Source organism: Tripterygium wilfordii, chromosome 13, assembly GCF_013401445.1.
Source record: "Tripterygium wilfordii isolate XIE 37 chromosome 13, ASM1340144v1, whole genome shotgun sequence".
Taxonomy (NCBI): Eukaryota; Viridiplantae; Streptophyta; class Magnoliopsida; order Celastrales; family Celastraceae; genus Tripterygium; species Tripterygium wilfordii.
Window position 1 is genome coordinate 5,610,661 of NC_052244.1, and position 18,289 is coordinate 5,628,949.

An 18,289-nucleotide genomic window follows, 5' to 3' on the forward strand; every position below is an offset into this window, starting at 1 on the left:
TCAAGTTGATTTCAGTCGAACCCTCAGAAATTTAGTGAATCTAAATGTCTTTAGCTTCCATTTCATTTTCTTCCTACTTAGTACTGGAGCTAACTCTTCAACAGGGTTGCCCAAATTGCAACTATTGTCATTACAACCTCCATTATCTTTAGCAGCATCTTGTATCATTGATTCTTCGACATCATCCACACAATCTCGCTTCAAGGAGAACTGAGTGAGATCACCACAAGGAGATTTAGGTTGACAATATATATCTTCTATGTCATGAGTGTATATCAAATGGACGCCACACTTTTTTACCGCACAACAGTTCATAAAATCTTCACCAACGTAGCACTCAATTAAGATCTCATTCACATCATCTGCTTCTTTAGGTATCCTCCTCCAATCATTTACCAATGCTCGATTATAAACTATAAGTACTTGATTTAACCGACTAGCATCTTTAGATTTCCAAACCCACCCCAAACCACCATTGGCACTGAAGCTGAAGCTGTCACCTCCATTGGTTCTTATATGACAATTATAGCTAACAAAATAGAGTTTGTGGTATTTAAGCAAATCGTTGCATCCAATAACAACGCTAAAAGCCAAGCAGAGTAACTCATCATTACACCAATGAGGAGGAAGCTTTGCAGTAAGTGAGGATCCCCTGCTTTTATAGTTGAACCGATCTGGAATATCCTCTCCCGGAAAAACGATCTTGCCTGCACCAGTATTCTGCATCATGATAATTGAATTTTTTTTATCATAATGATAACAAGAAACGTTAATGTAGAATATGTTTATAAATGTAGAAAGAGATAGACCCATATTGAGGGAGAGACCACTATGCTGTCCGAATAATTGGCTTTCCAGTGCAGTAACCTCGATTCTACTTCTACCACTATGCTGTTTCGTACATTTTGGTCCAATTTCCAGCAATTTGTAAATTGAAAATCAATATAATTTTGATCATTGTGCGAGTGAAATACTCCTCTGGCTGCTGTGGTTAAAGGACTTGCCACCATTTCTAGTGATATACAACACGCTGCATATATAAATCGGACATTCACTGGAAGCTGAGGCAGTGATTGAAGCCTCCTGCAGTCCTCCAGGGCAAGATGCCTGAGATTAGTAAGCTGTTTGATAGCAGAAGATAATTTCTGGAAATTGTTTCCAGAGAGATTTAGCCTTTCTACTGCAGATAACCAGACAAAAAGGTCATCTAACTCCCTCGTATGTATATTAGCTTCTTCTTGATGCTCTCTTTTCTTCAATGGAAAATGCAGACCAAAATTCACGAGCGGTTTCAGTTTATAAATGCTGGTGGGGAGATTCTTAATTCGAGTGCACTCACCAAGGTCCAACGCAACTAGGGATTTGAGATTACAGATTGTCGATGGAACTTCTTCGATTGCGGTCCCAGCTAAATATAAAACTTCGATTTTCAATGACACCTCCGGAAATTTCTTGATAAGGGGACAGCCCCAAAGATTCAGATTTTTCAAATTAGAAAATTTTCTAACTGGAACATCCTCAAGCTTATTGCAAAACATAAGATTCAGTATTTGAAGATTTGTAGCCAGCGAGAGGTCTGGAATTTCAATCAACTTCTTCGAGAAAGAGAGATCAATCTCCTTCAAGTGCACAAGATTCTGCGATAACATTTTTACTTAATGTTCTCAGTTCTAACAATATTTCATTCTGACTCTACATAATCTATCCATTTCATACGATTTTTCAAAATTAAATAATTCATATTATATTTAATTTGTTAATTTGTAAGGCCAAAGAAGTATAATACATGCACAAAAATAATGCTAATATATGGAACAATTCGTCAGGATTGTGAATAAAAAATTATGGAAGGTTGAAATATTACTAGACATAAATTGTTTGTATTCTAATCGTTTTTCATTAATTTTCACAATGTTTTATTTTATAGCTAGTAATATATTAAAAGATAAAAGATCTCATATATTTTCTTTGGAGGAATCTAGAGTTTATGAAAATGAAAAATGAAAAGGTATACCTGTCTTCCATTCCACAATCGTTCAAGTTCGCTGTTAGGCATTATGAGTCTAACTAGATTGTCCGGATGAAAATTTGATGGCAAATATGTCAAAGGATATTGTCTCCAGTGCATATATCTTAACTTGTTACTTAGAGATTTAAGGCCTTGAGGAAGGCACACAGTGGAGGGATAGAGTTCAAGTTTGAGGAACTCGAGATTGTGCATCCTCTCAAATGCTACAGGATTTATGCACAAGCGTCCTAGATTAAACATGTGCAACAATATGCCTTTGACTGCCTCAGTCCCCTACAAACCAAGGTGAGACAGGAAGTTAATTATGACATAAAACTAAATGCATGTCGGCAAAAAAATATAAATCACTACGAGTTTTTCTACAAGAGAGGTTACATATGAAATGCAAAATTTATGGATTAGGCTCTTACTGTGTTCTTTGTCAATACATCACAGATGTCATGATGATCCCACAGCCTACTCCGTCTTCCTGGCTCTTCAATGGATTCTTCACGAACAATTTGTCGACCCATTTCTTGTAGCAGATCATGCATCCATACTCGACTCATTTGAACGGTTATAAGAGACTTGTCAATAAGCACAGCAAGTCCGATATCCGTAGAAAAATTGCAAGCATCATGGAAGCATTTTACTATATTAACATACTCTCCTTTAAAGAGACGCAATATTGAGAAACAATTTTTTTCTTGGTGGTCCAATCCATCATAACTAATAAGCAATACTTGTTGCACAGCCATATTTGGGATTCTCTCTAATTTCTTCAATGCACTTTCCTGTTCTTGCTTGCTTCTTCCACATAGATGGGAGCCCAATATTTTAAGAGCCAATGGATGACCTTTTGCATAATTTATTGCCCTTTTTGACAATCTCATGAGATGACCTTCTAGTGGATGCTCCTGTTTGAAAGCATATTGGCTAAAAAGACAGAGACTTTCATTGCAATCCAACCCTGGAACATCATAGATCCTATCAACTCCATTCTTAAGCACTTCTTTGTCCCTACTTGTTACGATGACAATACTTCCCGGACCAAGGTAATCATGCTGTCCAACTAAAAGTTCTATATGCTAAAAATCATCTACATCATCCAAAACAATAAGAACCTTCTTAAGACGAAGTCTGTCCCTTATAAACGAAATTCCCAGATTAGAAGTGCCTACATTTAACTGCTCATCCTTCAGTATTCCAGTAACAAGTTTATCTCGTAACTCATTTAGTCCACATTTTTCACATGTTTCTCTGATATCTTCAATAATTCCCTCCAAATTTTGAAAAATTATTGTTAAAGAAAGCTCTAGCAAGTGTTGTCTTACCTATACCTCCCATCCCCCAAAATCCTATGATGCAAACATCTTCATTAATCAAGTTCGGTAATGATTGAATTTGATCAAAGTGAGAACTCATTCCAACAAGATTACCAAAATTGCTTGAGGGAGTGTAGTAAAGCTTGCCCAAAATATCTGTTACAATACTTTTAATAAGCGTAGCCTCAGGCTGGAAAAGAAAATAAAAGAAAAGAAATAAACCCGAATTATATGCTGATTTTGAACGCAATAAATAATTGTTAGTATTATTAAGAATATAAAGAAGGGAGACAAACGAAAGGAATTACCTTGTGACTTGTGAATCCCATCCAGACAAATTAGCAGCTTTTGTCAAAGCATCTCTCCATATTTGTATCTTTGGATGGTCTTCAAATCGAGCTAAAGCTTGTCCAAAAGAGCCTGATTGGTTTCTTACATGTGATGGATCCACTTTGAAGAAGACTGGTATAACAATTTGTCCATTTTCTTTGTTACACTCCATAATTTTCACGAGCTCATCTAAGCACCATCTTGAAGAAGCATAGTTCTCAGAGAAAATTATTAAGGAAATTTTTGATTCCGCAATCATCCTGAGAAGAGCATCTGAAACATCATCTCCTCTCCTGAGGTCATTAGCAATGAAAGTTTCAATTCTTGCACTACACAGAGCAGCATGTACATGGCTGGTAATGTTGTCACGAGTATCAATCCCTTTGAAACTAAGGAAAACATCATACTTCCCTTGGGAAGAAGAAGAAGAAGAAGCAACCATAATCAGATCACTATTCTTTGAGCAGAGTCAACCAAAAAGATGTATCTTTCACATATCAAAACGAGGCTTTAAAGAAATGGAGAGCTGTAATGGTGGATAGATATCCATATATAAGCTTAAATGTAGTAGCTTCAGCTATAGTGCTATATGCAGTATTATAAGACCATTCAACCCAAAATATCCAATTTAATCACCTTTGAAGTTGCAAACTAGTAAAATACTTAAGATAGGTTTTTAAACATCTATTCACCACTTCAGTCTGACCATCACTTTGAAGATGGCAGTGTTTTCAAAGGCGTTTTCGCCTTGCGCTTTAAGGCGCGTTTTAGGGCTTTTTAGACCAAAAACGTATTAAAACGTATGAATAAAACGTTGTTAACTAAACGTACGCCTTTCTCCACAAAACGCAAGGAAAAAAGTTGAAGCGTGAAGCGCATGAGGTGTGCGTTTACCAAGAAATCCAACCAAACTACGTCGTTTACCCAGAAATCCAACTAAAAACAGAGGCAAAAAGCTCTGTCGAAACTCGAAATTAGGTTACATCTACTCACCGACTGTTGTCGAAGACCATCCGCTGCTATCTGCTGTCGAAGACCATCAGCGGCTGTTGTCTGTGACTCCATCGACACATCGACTGCTGTCTACGACTCCATCGGCTGTTGTCTGCTCCTCCACCTTGACGATTTGCTACCCCAGGTGAGTTGCGATGTTTTGTTTCATTTTCTTCTGTTTATTTCGATTATGCTTTTCTGCTTGATTCCGCTCTGTCAATATGCTTTTCTGCAATTCTATTTGATGCCGCTCTATGAATATGCTTTTCTGCTTGATTCTCGCTGCTATTAATCTGTGAATTTGTCTTTCTTGATCTGATATTAATCTGGTAATTCGTTTGTTCATTTGTTGACTCTGTTGGTGATTTAGAAGTTAGGAGTCTTAGGACAACTGGACAAGTGAGTTTTTTACAGTGTATTGTAGACTTGTAGTATACTAGTATTAAACTATTAATGTTATTGTAATGTACAAGACTTCAAGTGAGTTTCAATTGTTTAATTTGTTGCTATTTAGTATTTAGTGTGTTTAATACTTAATTAGTGTCTGATTATGAGTAGTGATTATTACTTTCTTGATTTGTGAAGGGATATCTAAATGGGTGATAAAAGAGATCCAAAGAAAGACTTTGCTTGGGATTTTGTAAAGCAAGTGGATGGTGAGAGGTATTTTCGATGCAAATTCTGTAATCACATATGTAGTGGGACTGTTACTCGTTTGAAGAATCATGTAGCAGGCACTCACAAAGGAATTGCTCCTTGCAAAAGTGCTCCCGATGATGTTAAGTTGAAATGTCAAGTTGCTTTGCAGAAATTGAAAGACAACAGGCATATGCAAAATGAGATGCTACACGAGATTAGGATGGCTGGGAGTGGGAGTGGGAGTGGGAGTGGGGGTGGGGGTGGGGGTGCGAGTGAGAGTGTTTCGCAAACTCAAACTATTGGTGCACGTGTTCCACAACCTAGGGTGAGGGGGCCTATGGATGCTTTCACAATTTCAGAGCCAAGGCAAAGTACACTCAATTCTCAATGGAAAAAAGAAGAAAGGAAGGAGGTTTGCAGGAAAATTGCAAGGTTTTGTTTTTCCAAGGCATTGCCCTTTAACGTTGTCAATGATCCTTATTGGGTACCTATGTTTGAGAGTGTTGCTAACTTTGGCCCTAGGTTTAAGCCGCCTTCAATGCATGAGATAAGGACATGGTTGCTAAAAGAAGAGGTCGAGGATATAAACAAGCTTAAGGAGCAACATATGAAGGCATGGGAAAAATATGGGTGCTCTATAATGTCTGATGGTTGGTCGGATGGGAAAAATAGATGTTTAATCAATTTTCTCGTGAACAGCCTAGCTGGGACTTGGTTTTTGAAATCAGTGGATGCTTCTGATTCTATTAAGAGTGGAGATTTGATGTTTAGATTACTTGATCAGGTTGTTGAGAAAGTTGGTGAAGATAATGTTGTGCAAATTCTTACTGATAATGCTAGCAATTATGTGTATGCTGGAAAGAAGCTTATGGAGAAGAGAGTGAGGTTATACTGGACCCCTTGTGCTGCTCATTGTATTGATTTGATGTTGGAGGACATTTCAAAGATAAAGGTGTTTGAGAAGACAATTAAGAGTGCGAAGAATGTTGTCAAATATATTTATGGACATTCTTGGGTGTTAGCATTGATGAAATCAAGAAATCATTCGTCCAGCAGTAACTCGATTTGCCACCTCATTTCTTACTCTACAGAGCTTGTATAAGCAAAAACAACCTCTAATGACTTTGTTCTCTTCAGAGAAGTGGGCTTCTAGTACTTGGGCAAAGAAGCCAGATGGTATGAGGGATTGTGCAATTGTATTGCATGATGGGTCCTTCTGGGGTAACATTGCTTATTGTATTAAGAGTGTTGGCCCACTAGTTAGTGTTTTGAGAGAGGTTGATTCAGAGGAGAGACCTGCCATGGGTTATATTTATGAATTGATGGATACAGCAAAGGAGAAAATTCAAATAGGTTGTGGAGGAAACAAAAGGAAATATGATCCAATCTGGAAGAGAATTGATGCAAGGTGGACTCCCCAACTGCATCAGCCTTTGCATGCTGCTGGATATTACCTTAACCCATCATTACGATATGATGTTAAATTCTCTAATGTTGAGGAAGTGAGACAAGGGTTAACTGAATGCATGGAAAGGATGTTGCCATATGAAGATCGCTTGAAAGCGGATGTCCAACTGGATTTATATGACCATGCTAGGGGAAATTTTGGACTCAGAGTGGCCATTGATACAAGGAAGTTGCGCTCTCCAGGTATTTTTTAAAAAATAATTCATTCATTGTTTTAACTTTTAAGCCTTTAGCCTTTTAAGTTTTGACATTACATAAATATCTTATTCTTTCCTTATTTTTCCTTAGCTGATTGGTGGGAGCGTTTTGGTGGAAAAACACCTGAATTACAAAGCTTTGCTATTCGTGTGCTTAGCCTCACTTGCAACGCATCAGGTTGTGAGAGAAATTGGAGTACTTTTGAAGCGGTCAAATTCTTATCTTTATCTTTACATTCTTAATTTATTAATATAAATTGTTATATTACATTATTACTAAATTTATATAATTTATACATGTATACATTAGATCCATACAAAAAAGAGGAATAGGCTTGAGCATCAAAGGTTAAATGCCCTAGTATATGTCATGTACAACACTAGGCCGCGTGAGAGAAGCATCAAAAGAAAGTTAAATATTGACCCGATTCTTGTGGAGGAAATTGAATCTGATGATGAGTGGATAGCAGAAAAAGAAGATCATGTCCTTCCAGTAGACACTAGTTGGATTGATGATGAACAATTGTTCAATGTGGATGCTATTAGGAGTCTCTCTGTTGCTGCTACTGTTATTTCTGGTGAGGAATCTTCAAATCCTCCACTATCTATTAGGAGAGAGTCGAGGGACACTGTTGCTGCTCAGCCTGCTCGTGATGAATCGTCTACTGCAACGAGAAATTCATGTAGGTTAAAAATCTAAAAAAAACAATTAAACACAATTTATAATTTCCATACCTTTTAATTCAAATTCTTTTAATTCTTAGGTGGAAATGGAGTTGATAGACGCAAAAATAAAGCACCAAGAGTGGTACTTGTTGAAGAAGATTATGGGAATGATGTGCTTGCACCAAGCACAAACATGGATAATGTGTTTATTTTTCCAAATGATGGACTTGGTGTTGACTCTCTTGGTGATGGGAGTGGCAATTCCTCCAATCCTAATATTGATGATGATGATGATGAATTTATGGATGAAGAGAATGATGATGATTTGGATGAGAATTACCACTTTTAAGTTTTAATTATTTGTTATATGAAATTATGAATTATGAAATATGAAGTGAACTTTGAAATATGTAATCTTTAAGACTTTAACTAAGATTTCTGCTTCTAGTATGAAAATGACTTCTTATTATTTCATTCTTTTTTTTTTATTATATTTATATATTTTTAATGTATAAAATTTTTTTCCCCGAAAAACCCACGCCTCAACGCATCAAGGCTTACGCCTCGCCTTGAAGAGACTATAACGCCTCGCCTTGCGTTTTCGCCTTTGAAAACATTGGAAGATGGTATCTAGAGCTCATACACAACTTAAAACCCTGCAATTTGAAGAATTCCTTCTAAAAATCACTGATAAAAATAGGGTCCCTATCACTAACAATTGAAGTTGGCATTTCATGAAGTGCGAATACATTTTTAATGAATAACTGCGCCACTATATTGGTTGTATATGGATGGGCAAAAGTAATGAAATGGATGTATTTAGTCAATCTGTCAACCATCATCATTATCACTGATTTGCATTTACACAATGGTAAAGTAGTGATAAAGTTCATACTTATATCCTGCCATGTCCTAGTAGGAATTGGTAATGGTTGCAGTAAGCCAGGTGGAGCTATTGTTTCATACTTATTTTACTGACAAACAGAACATTCAGCAGCTAAAAGCTTAATCTCTTTCTTCATACCTTTCTCATAAAAATGTCCTTAACACACTAGGGTGTCCAATAGCAGGTGTTGCATGAAATTCATGAAATTACCTACACTTCCAAGAAGAAGTAGGACTCAACACAATCCTATTCTTATACTTGAGAAAATCATTTTCCAAATGATACTTGGAATGAGGTGTTAGCCTTCTGATGAAAAAAATATTTCAGGCTGTCGTGATCTGTTTTAATCACAAAATGCCTCCCCTGGAGATATTGTTTCACTTTTTAACAGTTGAAGCTATAGCAAGTAGCTCATTCTCAACAAAAGTTGTATAGCCTGGTTGGTCGTAACCCCGGTCTTCTGCAAACCACTGTGCGTGCTCGCGCGTGCAGGCAGGAGGGAAGGGGTTCGAATCCAACCGGTGGAAAAAACCATGAATTTGGCAACTGGAGTTATATCCCACCTGGGCCTCGGCCCTGACTTAAAGCCCAGTCCGTCTAGTGGGGTGGTTGGCTGGGTTAGGGTTTACTCTGGGCCGTCGCGTAGGGCAAAGCCCGCAAGACGTGTCTGGAGGTTCCCTAATCAAAAAAAAAAGTAGCTCATTCTCCTATGATGACAATGCCTGGTTCCTTGGTCCAAAGGATTGACTAGAGAATGCAATACGTCTTCCATTCTGTTCCAAAACAGCCCCTATCCCATTTCCAAAAGCATCATACTCAATTTTAAATAGAATGGTGAAATTTGGAAGAGCTAACACCTGAGAAGAATACACGACAGTTTTAAGCTTGTTAAAAGCAACAGTAGCTTCATTAGTCCATAAAAAAATCATCCTTCTTGGTTAGCCAGTGGTGTACAAAGGCTGGCAAATCTTATCATAACCAAGCACAAACTTTCTATAATAACTTGCAGATGCATAAAACCCCTCAACTCTTTGACAATTTAGGTATAGGCCATTCCAACACTACTTTGATTATAGAAGGATCAGCTATCACTCCATTACCAGAAATCACATGCCCTAAATATTCCATAAAGCTCATCTAGTAAATCACCAATCAATGGAGTAGGACACTTGTCCTTGACTGTTAACTGATTTAATTTCTATAATTCATGCACATTCTCTATGTCTTTTTCCTTCTTTTTAACTATCAAAACTGGTGAAGAGAAAGAACTATGACTAGCCCTTATAAAACCAGCCTGTAACAATTCATTCACTACTTTTTTCCAATTTCAATCTTGTATAGGTCCATATTGATATGACCTCCTACTAGGTGATTTAGATACCGGTAGTAGAGGTACCCTATGATCGTATGTCCTCTCAGGAGGTAGAGTTGACGGTGATTGAAAAATATATTCATAAGTAGATAATAAAATATGTAATTCCTCCAATTGAGAAGATGTTAATGTAGAATTGTACTTCTTGAAATCCTCTAATTCACAAGAATATAACGACATTTCAATACTTGTGTCGAGCAAAATTTTTTCAATCTATTGTAGAGAAACTTCCTGAGCAAAAGGTTTATTATGAATAACACTCTTCAAATAATCTATCATACTGCCCATTGAAAACTCTGTTGTGAGTGATTGGAAATCCCATAAAATTGGACTAACAGTTGATAGACATTGAACACCTTAAACCATATCACAACCCCATAAAGGCAACACATACAAACTTGCTACACAACTATATTGTCCCATGGTTAGAGGAGTAGATTTACAACAACACATGTTCCTTTCTTTTCCTCCATTAGCAATCATGACTTCAAACTCATAAGTGTTCTCCAAATAACCACCTAAGTGTTTGATGAGCTTAGAATCTATGAAATTGTGTGTTCTACCAGAATCAACTAAAATTATGGAAGGTTGATTTTTAACAAATCCTTTGATCTTTATGGTTTTTATCGATGGAACAGATGCAATTCTATAAAATGCACTAGTACTCAACTCCATTTATTGGCATTCAGAAGCTAAGCTTTCCTCAAACCTTTCCTCACTGGTTTCTCCCAATTCATCTGCAAAGTCAACTTCCAGTAATAATAATTGCTTTCTTGCACATTTATAACCCCTAATATACTCTTTATCACAATTAAAACACAGTGCTTAAGATGTCTTGTCTTGAAATTCATCTGGAGTAATTTTCTTATTAGGAACCTTGGTAATTGGACTTTTCTTGAGAGGAAAGTCTGAACTTTTATTCGACAAAGAAATATATTCACGAGACTTTTCATAAAATGAAGTATATTAGCAGGTTTAATGCCAGAGGTAGTTTGAGGGATATTCACACATAAATGATTTAATTTGGAATCAATCTGAACAACTATTGCATCATGAATATTATTAGGCTCCAGTAAAGAAGGACTCTGCCTCAAGTCCTCTAAGAAAACAACTCTTCAGTAAAGAAGGACTTACTCGAGATGTTCTGGTTGCAAATCGTCTGAACTCAGTGATATGATGAATTCTTTCAAACTACCTGTTTGCTTAAGCTTGAATAATGACTATGCACTATCTTCAAACTCAATAGGCCCAAACTCCTGCTTTACGAGCTGAGCTAAGTTTGTTAATATATACTTAACAGAGAACTGATAGTCATTTAACAGAATACAAGTTCCACAAAAGACTTAACGGTATAACCAAACACAGTTTGCTAACGGCAAGACTAACAAACTTAACAAACTACATTTAACATAACCGACTCTACTTATTGAGCCACTAGACAATAGCTTCACCAAAAGAATGTAAATGGAAATCGTTCTTATCATAAATACGTACGGTAGATAACTAAAATTGTCACAAAAAAAACTCGAAACAACAAGAAGAAACACTGATGTTAAAAGATCCTTGCGCGAAGACAAAACTCCTGGTGAACTTCCGTCTTCATGATTTTGAGACCCAGAGGAAGAAGAAGAACTAACGTCTTCGCCTGTGTTTGTCTTTTCTTTTAAAAAGAATTCCAATCTCAACCATCCCTAGGATCGGACGGCAGAAATTGGAAGCCCGTAAACCTAACAGTTTGCAGGCATTCGCACTTGAGAAGTACATGCCTCAGTTTTGACAGTTAAAGCATGTTGGTCAGGCAACACCATCCATCAGCTTCCACCGTCTGAGGTTGTTCCTATATATTCATGTTGGGAGTACTCTTACTATTTCACAATCTTTATCTTTAAAGTTTAAACAACCGTGCTTATGTCTTGATTTTCAGTTTTTCTTTGACCAGCACGTTCCGGAATTGGCATGTGAACCAATCGAAATATGTAGTGTCTAAAAGAATCAGTGAAATTAATAGCTGATTTTACATGCCACTAGCACTAGTCAAATTTTACAAAGAGAGTTCTTAATTTCTGTAGTCCAAGAGGCTTGACGCTGAGAAATCACTAATTGCAGCATCAGAAAAACATGGACAGAAAATGTATTCAGCCCATTTAGATAAATGATACTACAGAAGAGAATATTTGAATGGGTCAGGCACCACAATTGAACTTTGTATTGTCCAGGAAATTAAAGATAGGCCTTGCTGTGTAGCACTAGTCTTAAAATGGAGTATGACAAAGCATCAAATAGAGAAATACTCAACAGAAGCTGGTTTTTCTAATGCCAACAGGAAATAGGAGAAAAGTAACAAATTCAATCAGCAGTAGCACTAGAGAAATAGCTAGGGATATATGACAGTACAGTTAGAATAATTGCAGAGGCCAAACATTTCTGACATAATCAAGCACCAAAGAGGAAGCAGGTTGTATACAAAATACACGTACGCTACACCTGCTGGTCTTGCATGGGGCCATCTTCATCCCGTCAAAAATGTAACATTGGCACCATCAGGAAATGAAAAAGGGTGGAGGGAGGAAATAAATACATACTCGAAACAAGTATGTAGTATCTCCATTAACAATCTAACAATTGAAATATTCACAGAAAACATGCCTTAAAAGTTAAAAGAGCCTTTGTGTACCGAATACCTCTCTTTTTGGGTAACTGAGAAAGACACTATACAATTTTATATTTTGGACATCCGATATGATCCCAAACTCGAGCCATGACGCCCTCACACACAAAAATTTCTCATCTGACAACATGATAAGTTGGGCCAAAACTCAACGCATGTCCACGAACCGTATGGACTCAAGACCTGTCGAGTCCATACGGTTTGTATACCGTATACCTCTCTTTCTTGTTGAATGCCATAAGGCAGAGGGCTTTTTCACATCCTGATCAAAAGGAGAAACCATAAGAGAACAAAGGTGGATGTTGTTCCCAACGTAGAAGGCCACACAGAGATGATATCTTTTATGCACAGCATAGAAAACGCACCAAAAAAGAATGAAAACCATATGGGCTCAATTGGAGAAAGGATTCCATTTATTTCTCATTGACGAATTTCAAATTTACAATCTGTGTACATTTCCCTTCTTAGTAATAGCTTTACTGTACCGAGAAGGTCCAAAAACCTTAGAAATCCATCAATTATGTAACAAGAAACAACAACCCTTTTTGTTCCTACAATTGCCTCCGTGAAAGCCATGGCTTCTGATTCTCCTCTCATATATTTTCGAGAAGACTCAAAACATGAATCACATGGCTTTGAACAGCGAAAATTATGTACAAACTCCTAAAACATTCCTAACATAATGAACAGGACAATACATCTTCTCCGTTTTCTTGTCGCGGAGACATAAGTCGGTCAACTAATTTGTCTAGAGCTTCCTTCATCCACCAATGCCGACAAGCTTCTCTAGCTTCATCCACAGTCATCTATACAATATACTTACACATTTAAGTTCCAGAACCATAAACGGTCATCAAAACAAATGTTAACCAGTGATTAGAGACATACCCATATTCGTCGCCGCACATTCATCTCCGGCCAGAGTTCTAATTGTTCCTTCACAAGCAGAGGAAACATGTATCCTTCATAAAATGTGCCTTGGCTTTTGCTTAAAAAGTTCCATTTGCCCAATCCGCACTGCCATATAAATCAACATAACCTTTCAATTCAAGGAACTCTATAAATAGCCAAAGAAATCCCTTATCGGTACAGAAATGAGCAAATATGGATTCTGGTACTAACCTCAACAGTGCCAAGAACCCCAGCTTCTTCAAGTGACTCCCGGGAAGCTGATTCTTCCAAAGATTCATCAAGTTCCCAGCCACCCTGGTGAGACAATGAAATGTTAAATGCATAATCAATGAAATAAAATTGGATCATCAAGGAAAAACAGAAAGGGAGAAAAATAGGCATTTATTTTACCTTGGGAAACATCATTCCTTGCCCCTTCTGTGAAGTGATGATGAGGACTTCTAGTTCATCACTAATGGATCCATCACTGCAACTTTTGAATCTATATGGTATGCATCTGCAATTTCCAATATTAATGAAAAACGAGTTAATTCAATTAGATCTACATCAATTTCCAACTACGACAGGACAAGATTTACCAATACAAAACAATTTCTTCAAAACCAACATGTGCTTCCTCTCCATCAATTAGAAAATGGCCACAACCCAGAAGATTGACAGTGGAGGCCGACAACCCAAATGTGAATTTAGCTTTTTTCTAATTGAAAATTAATCTAAAACCTCAAAACACACAAACCCAGAAATTTTTCACAAAACTAGAAGGGCATAATCCAGAAGATCGATGGTGGGACAAGAACCCCAAATGACAAATCGACCTCTTCAAACTAGAAAAGTAATCAAAAGCCCCCCAAACAAACACAAGATGACAACCAAATCAAGAAGATGAGAACAAATCAGGAATTTGTCTGTCAACAAATAAAAAGCAGAAAACTCACCCAACAACTTGGCGGCGGCCCAAGTGGTCGTATCTCTGGAGTTCCCTTCCGGTGCGAGAAACCAAACACGCCATCGATTCGCCCAGAAAATTAAGAAACCAAAATTTGAAAAACCCAAGATGAAAATAACAAAGAGTGGCTGTAGATATAAAACTATACAAGAGAAGAAAGCGTTATAGCTGGATTATAGTGTCAGTTAATCAGTTATAGAGATACCCAAAAATCCAGAAAAATAGACTGTTGAAGATACAGAATAAAAAGGATTGGGTGAATGACAGAGAGGAAAATGAAATTTATCAAACGAAAGGGAGTGTGTTTATTAGTTCTATTTGGGAGTGGGAGAGTTTGAGTCTGGAGAGTGGAATATGAGAAAATGAGGTGCCTTTGAGGATTATATAGAAAAAAATAAACAGCTATAGGAGGAGGTGGATTGGAGGTCCCAGGAAAAGTGAAAACAAAGAGCGTGTGTGACTCGTCGTATACACTGATGTCGATATATATTTCTTCTATCTATCCAAATTGTTATTAATTGGAGGAGTCTTCTTCTTCAATTTACATACACAGTAGAAATTCTAGATTTTAGTAACCACAGTTTTTATGAAATCTAATTCAACATTTTGACTTTTTTTTTATCAGTGTTACATGGATAAAACCTAAAAATTACAAGTTCAATTTCTAAAAACAATTTCTTTACATATTAAGTATGGTAAAATATTCTACGTATTCTATTTATCTATAATCTCGTCAAATACAGGAGTATTCTTAGAGTGTGCACCAGATAAATCTATTAATTAGCATAATAATCCGTAAATTATGGATATCATGTAAAAATATAAAAAATTTATGCATAGATAATCGAAACAACGATATTCAAAAAGGGAAAAGTTTTTTTTTTTTCCCCAACGGTTGGGCTAAACCTAAAAGCTAATTTCTGGACAACAGATTGTTTAAATCACCTTTCATCCTACCATTTGCAAGTATTCTTAGTGGCATTCCCTGTTGAAGACTCCGACTGGGAATGCCACTAAGAATTCATCTCCACGCCATTCATTCACCAATCACCATAGGCCACAACAGTGCAACAACAGATTGTGCTTTAGTTATTTATTGGTTAAGACATTTTTTTTTTCTTTTTGGTTAATAATGAATGGAGTTGGAAAGTCCACACGGCAGGCAGGCAGGCAGGCAGCAGCTTAATGGGTTTAATAAATTTCGGGAGAGGATTAGATTTGATGAATGTTAATTATGTTTATCGCGTCGACTTTATAAAGAATGGAGAACATGCGCACGTGTATGAGGACTGAGGAGTGGGCTTTGTTTGAATGCCTTGGACTTCCTTCCTTCACGTTTGCCTCGTTCATTTCGGTCTGGTCTCTCCCTATAAATGAGCCGCCTTTTCCTCCGCGTCTCTGACTAATTGGTTCCATACATGTTCAAAAAAAAATCGAATATTTTTTTTTAAAAAAAAATAATAAAAAAATAATGTGTGTTATATGACACCTCTTAAATAAATTACGGAGCTCCCAAATCCTAGACAATCAATGACTCTTAAGTGGCTGCATAATAATTTACTTTTTCTTATATATGCTAACGGATGATAAATGTTTAGTCTGTACAAAATTTGTATATTTAGGTTGTCCCATGCTCTCCAACTATGTTGTTAAGTTGCATGATAACTTACTTTTTAATCTTAATTAAGATTTTTATTTGGCCACTAATACCCAATTAAATTGATTTATTGTGTGAGAACAATCGATTTCAATTATACACATGTGACTTGTAATATACAATCACACTTCATGATAACAATTTAAGTCTCAATAAAATTATCAACGAGGAGTGACTCGGTTGATAATTGATTGGGGTTTTTTTTTTTTCCACTCTTTAAGTGTATTTCACATTAAGTTTGGATTAAAACTAAATTTTTTTTTTGAAAGGCCGACAGAGCACACACACGTCAAGCCATGTCTGAGGGGTATGAAGGCCACCATAACGGATGGAAAACTATCCAATTCTCAAATCCCCTGGTGAGAATAGAACCCTAGATCTCAAGGTCTTGGGTAGGTAACTTGACCAACCAGACTACCTAGAGAGAGAGAGAGAGAGAGAGAGAGTATATATTGGATCAAAACCAATGGTCGTACATAGGGTGCCGTTGCTTTTAACACGCACGTCTGTGGCATTGACTAATATGTGTCCCTCATATTTGACGTTTAATTGTCTTAATTAATTTTGTCTCAGTATTCATGCATTCTCATGTACATATATACGTATTTTTTTTCCTAGTTGAGACATTGTGATTGGAATTTGGAGGCAGGCAGTAGTTAGTCACTCCTTTCTTCGACTTAGTAAAAGGTAAATCTATTTTGAACTCTCGTCAAATTAACTAGGGGAGAATTCTTATATGAGGTCCTAAAATAAGGTCTTAAAATGAGATTTTAATTTTTACGGTTCAAAACTTTTTAAAAAAATTTAGAAAAAACATATTTATCTTTTGATTGGTCTTATGTACCCAATAATATATTTTTTATTAGAAACAAAAATCAAATTCAACATGAAAATAGTATGATAATTATATATCATTGTATATAAATAAAAAAACATTTCACACACTTTTTTGATTGCATTTGATTTTTGTTTCGAACAAAAAAAATATCGTTGGATTCATAAAATCGATCAAAATACAAATATTTTTTTTCAAATTTTAAAAAAATATTTTGGACCCTAAAAATGAATCCTAAAAATTAACACCTCATTTTAAGATCTCATTTTAGAACCTCATAGGAAAATTCCTATATATATATAGAGAGTCATTTTCACATTAGGACTCCCTCATATATGTTATGTGAGAACTTTTAATCTCAACCATTGGAATCATTTAATGGTTGATATTAAAAATAACTTTTTCATCACCATTATAAAAATACCCCTTACTCTTTAGTGTCTCTTATCCTTGACTAATTTCTTTCTTTCTTTCTTAAACAAATCGAATCAATAATAAAAAAAAGAAGAAATTCAGTAAGGGCTCAGATACGAATGACTAATTGAGAATTTATCATCGACACACACATATATATATATATATATATATAATATATGTGACTTATATATAAATATATAGGTCTATTTTCAACTCATCCAAAAAGTCATGATAGTTCTTCACTAGTACACTACTTACTATACATAATAAAAGTTTATAATAGTCGGCTGATTGATGCATCATTTACATCAATAGGAAAGAAAGAAGAAGAAGATGATGACAAATATTAGTTACAATAATTAAATCCTTTAGTCAAAAAACTGATTTTACTTCATAATTATATATCTTTTGTATCATAATCTCATCTACGTTTAATCTCTATATATATGCTTATTCTTTTGAATTTCAAATCATCCATGACTATTATATATTATGAATTATAGTTTGTCGAAACATGTAATATTATTATAACTTCTCATATTTTTTAACTTCTTACAATTGTACTGAAGTGCAATCTTTGATTCCTCCATTTCCTTCAAAATTTTTGAAAAATAACCTCATCACTCATCGGAAATTTTCAAAATGAGCTTGTTAACTTTATTGAGAATGAATCTTTGAAGCTGAAAGAATATCTTGTATTTGTTACGGATATATTCAACCTAACTGACTAGATGGATTAGATCGAAGCCTAGCTATATTTTTTAGGGTTATGTTTGGCGCAAATGTTTGCTGGGATTTTGGAAAATAGGTGCGAGAGAGGCCATGGTTGTTTCATCATGAGTAGGGTATTTTTAAGTGACATGCATAGATCATTATCTGAACACAATAATGTTAGGGATCTCGATAATAATTATCACAAAGGTACCATAGCAGTGTTGACACTCATTCATTGGGTGTAGTGATAATAAGAC

General features: G+C 35.9%; 2 protein-coding genes and 1 pseudogene across 2 annotated transcripts; 1 reads left to right on the plus strand and 2 right to left on the minus strand.

The window, feature by feature from the left end:
* LOC120012481 lies at nucleotides 1-4,105 on the minus strand (annotated as a pseudogene).
* A 1,146-nt stretch (nucleotides 4,106-5,251) lies between these two features.
* LOC120012482 lies at nucleotides 5,252-7,974 on the plus strand. Its single transcript, XM_038863903.1, has 5 exons — nucleotides 5,252-6,269; nucleotides 6,334-6,945; nucleotides 7,051-7,169; nucleotides 7,270-7,642; nucleotides 7,724-7,974. Exons 1-5 carry the CDS (start codon nucleotides 5,252-5,254, stop codon nucleotides 7,972-7,974), a joined length of 2,373 nt encoding a protein of 790 aa, XP_038719831.1.
* A 4,972-nt stretch (nucleotides 7,975-12,946) lies between these two features.
* LOC120011854 (nudix hydrolase 18, mitochondrial-like) lies at nucleotides 12,947-14,771 on the minus strand. Its single transcript, XM_038862995.1, has 5 exons — nucleotides 14,399-14,771; nucleotides 13,854-13,959; nucleotides 13,674-13,757; nucleotides 13,440-13,568; nucleotides 12,947-13,357 (listed from the first exon to the last, which is right to left on the minus strand). Exons 1-5 carry the CDS (start codon nucleotides 14,470-14,472, stop codon nucleotides 13,226-13,228), a joined length of 525 nt encoding a protein of 174 aa, XP_038718923.1. The 5' UTR covers nucleotides 14,473-14,771; the 3' UTR covers nucleotides 12,947-13,225.
* Nucleotides 14,772-18,289: the final 3,518 nt, after the last annotated feature.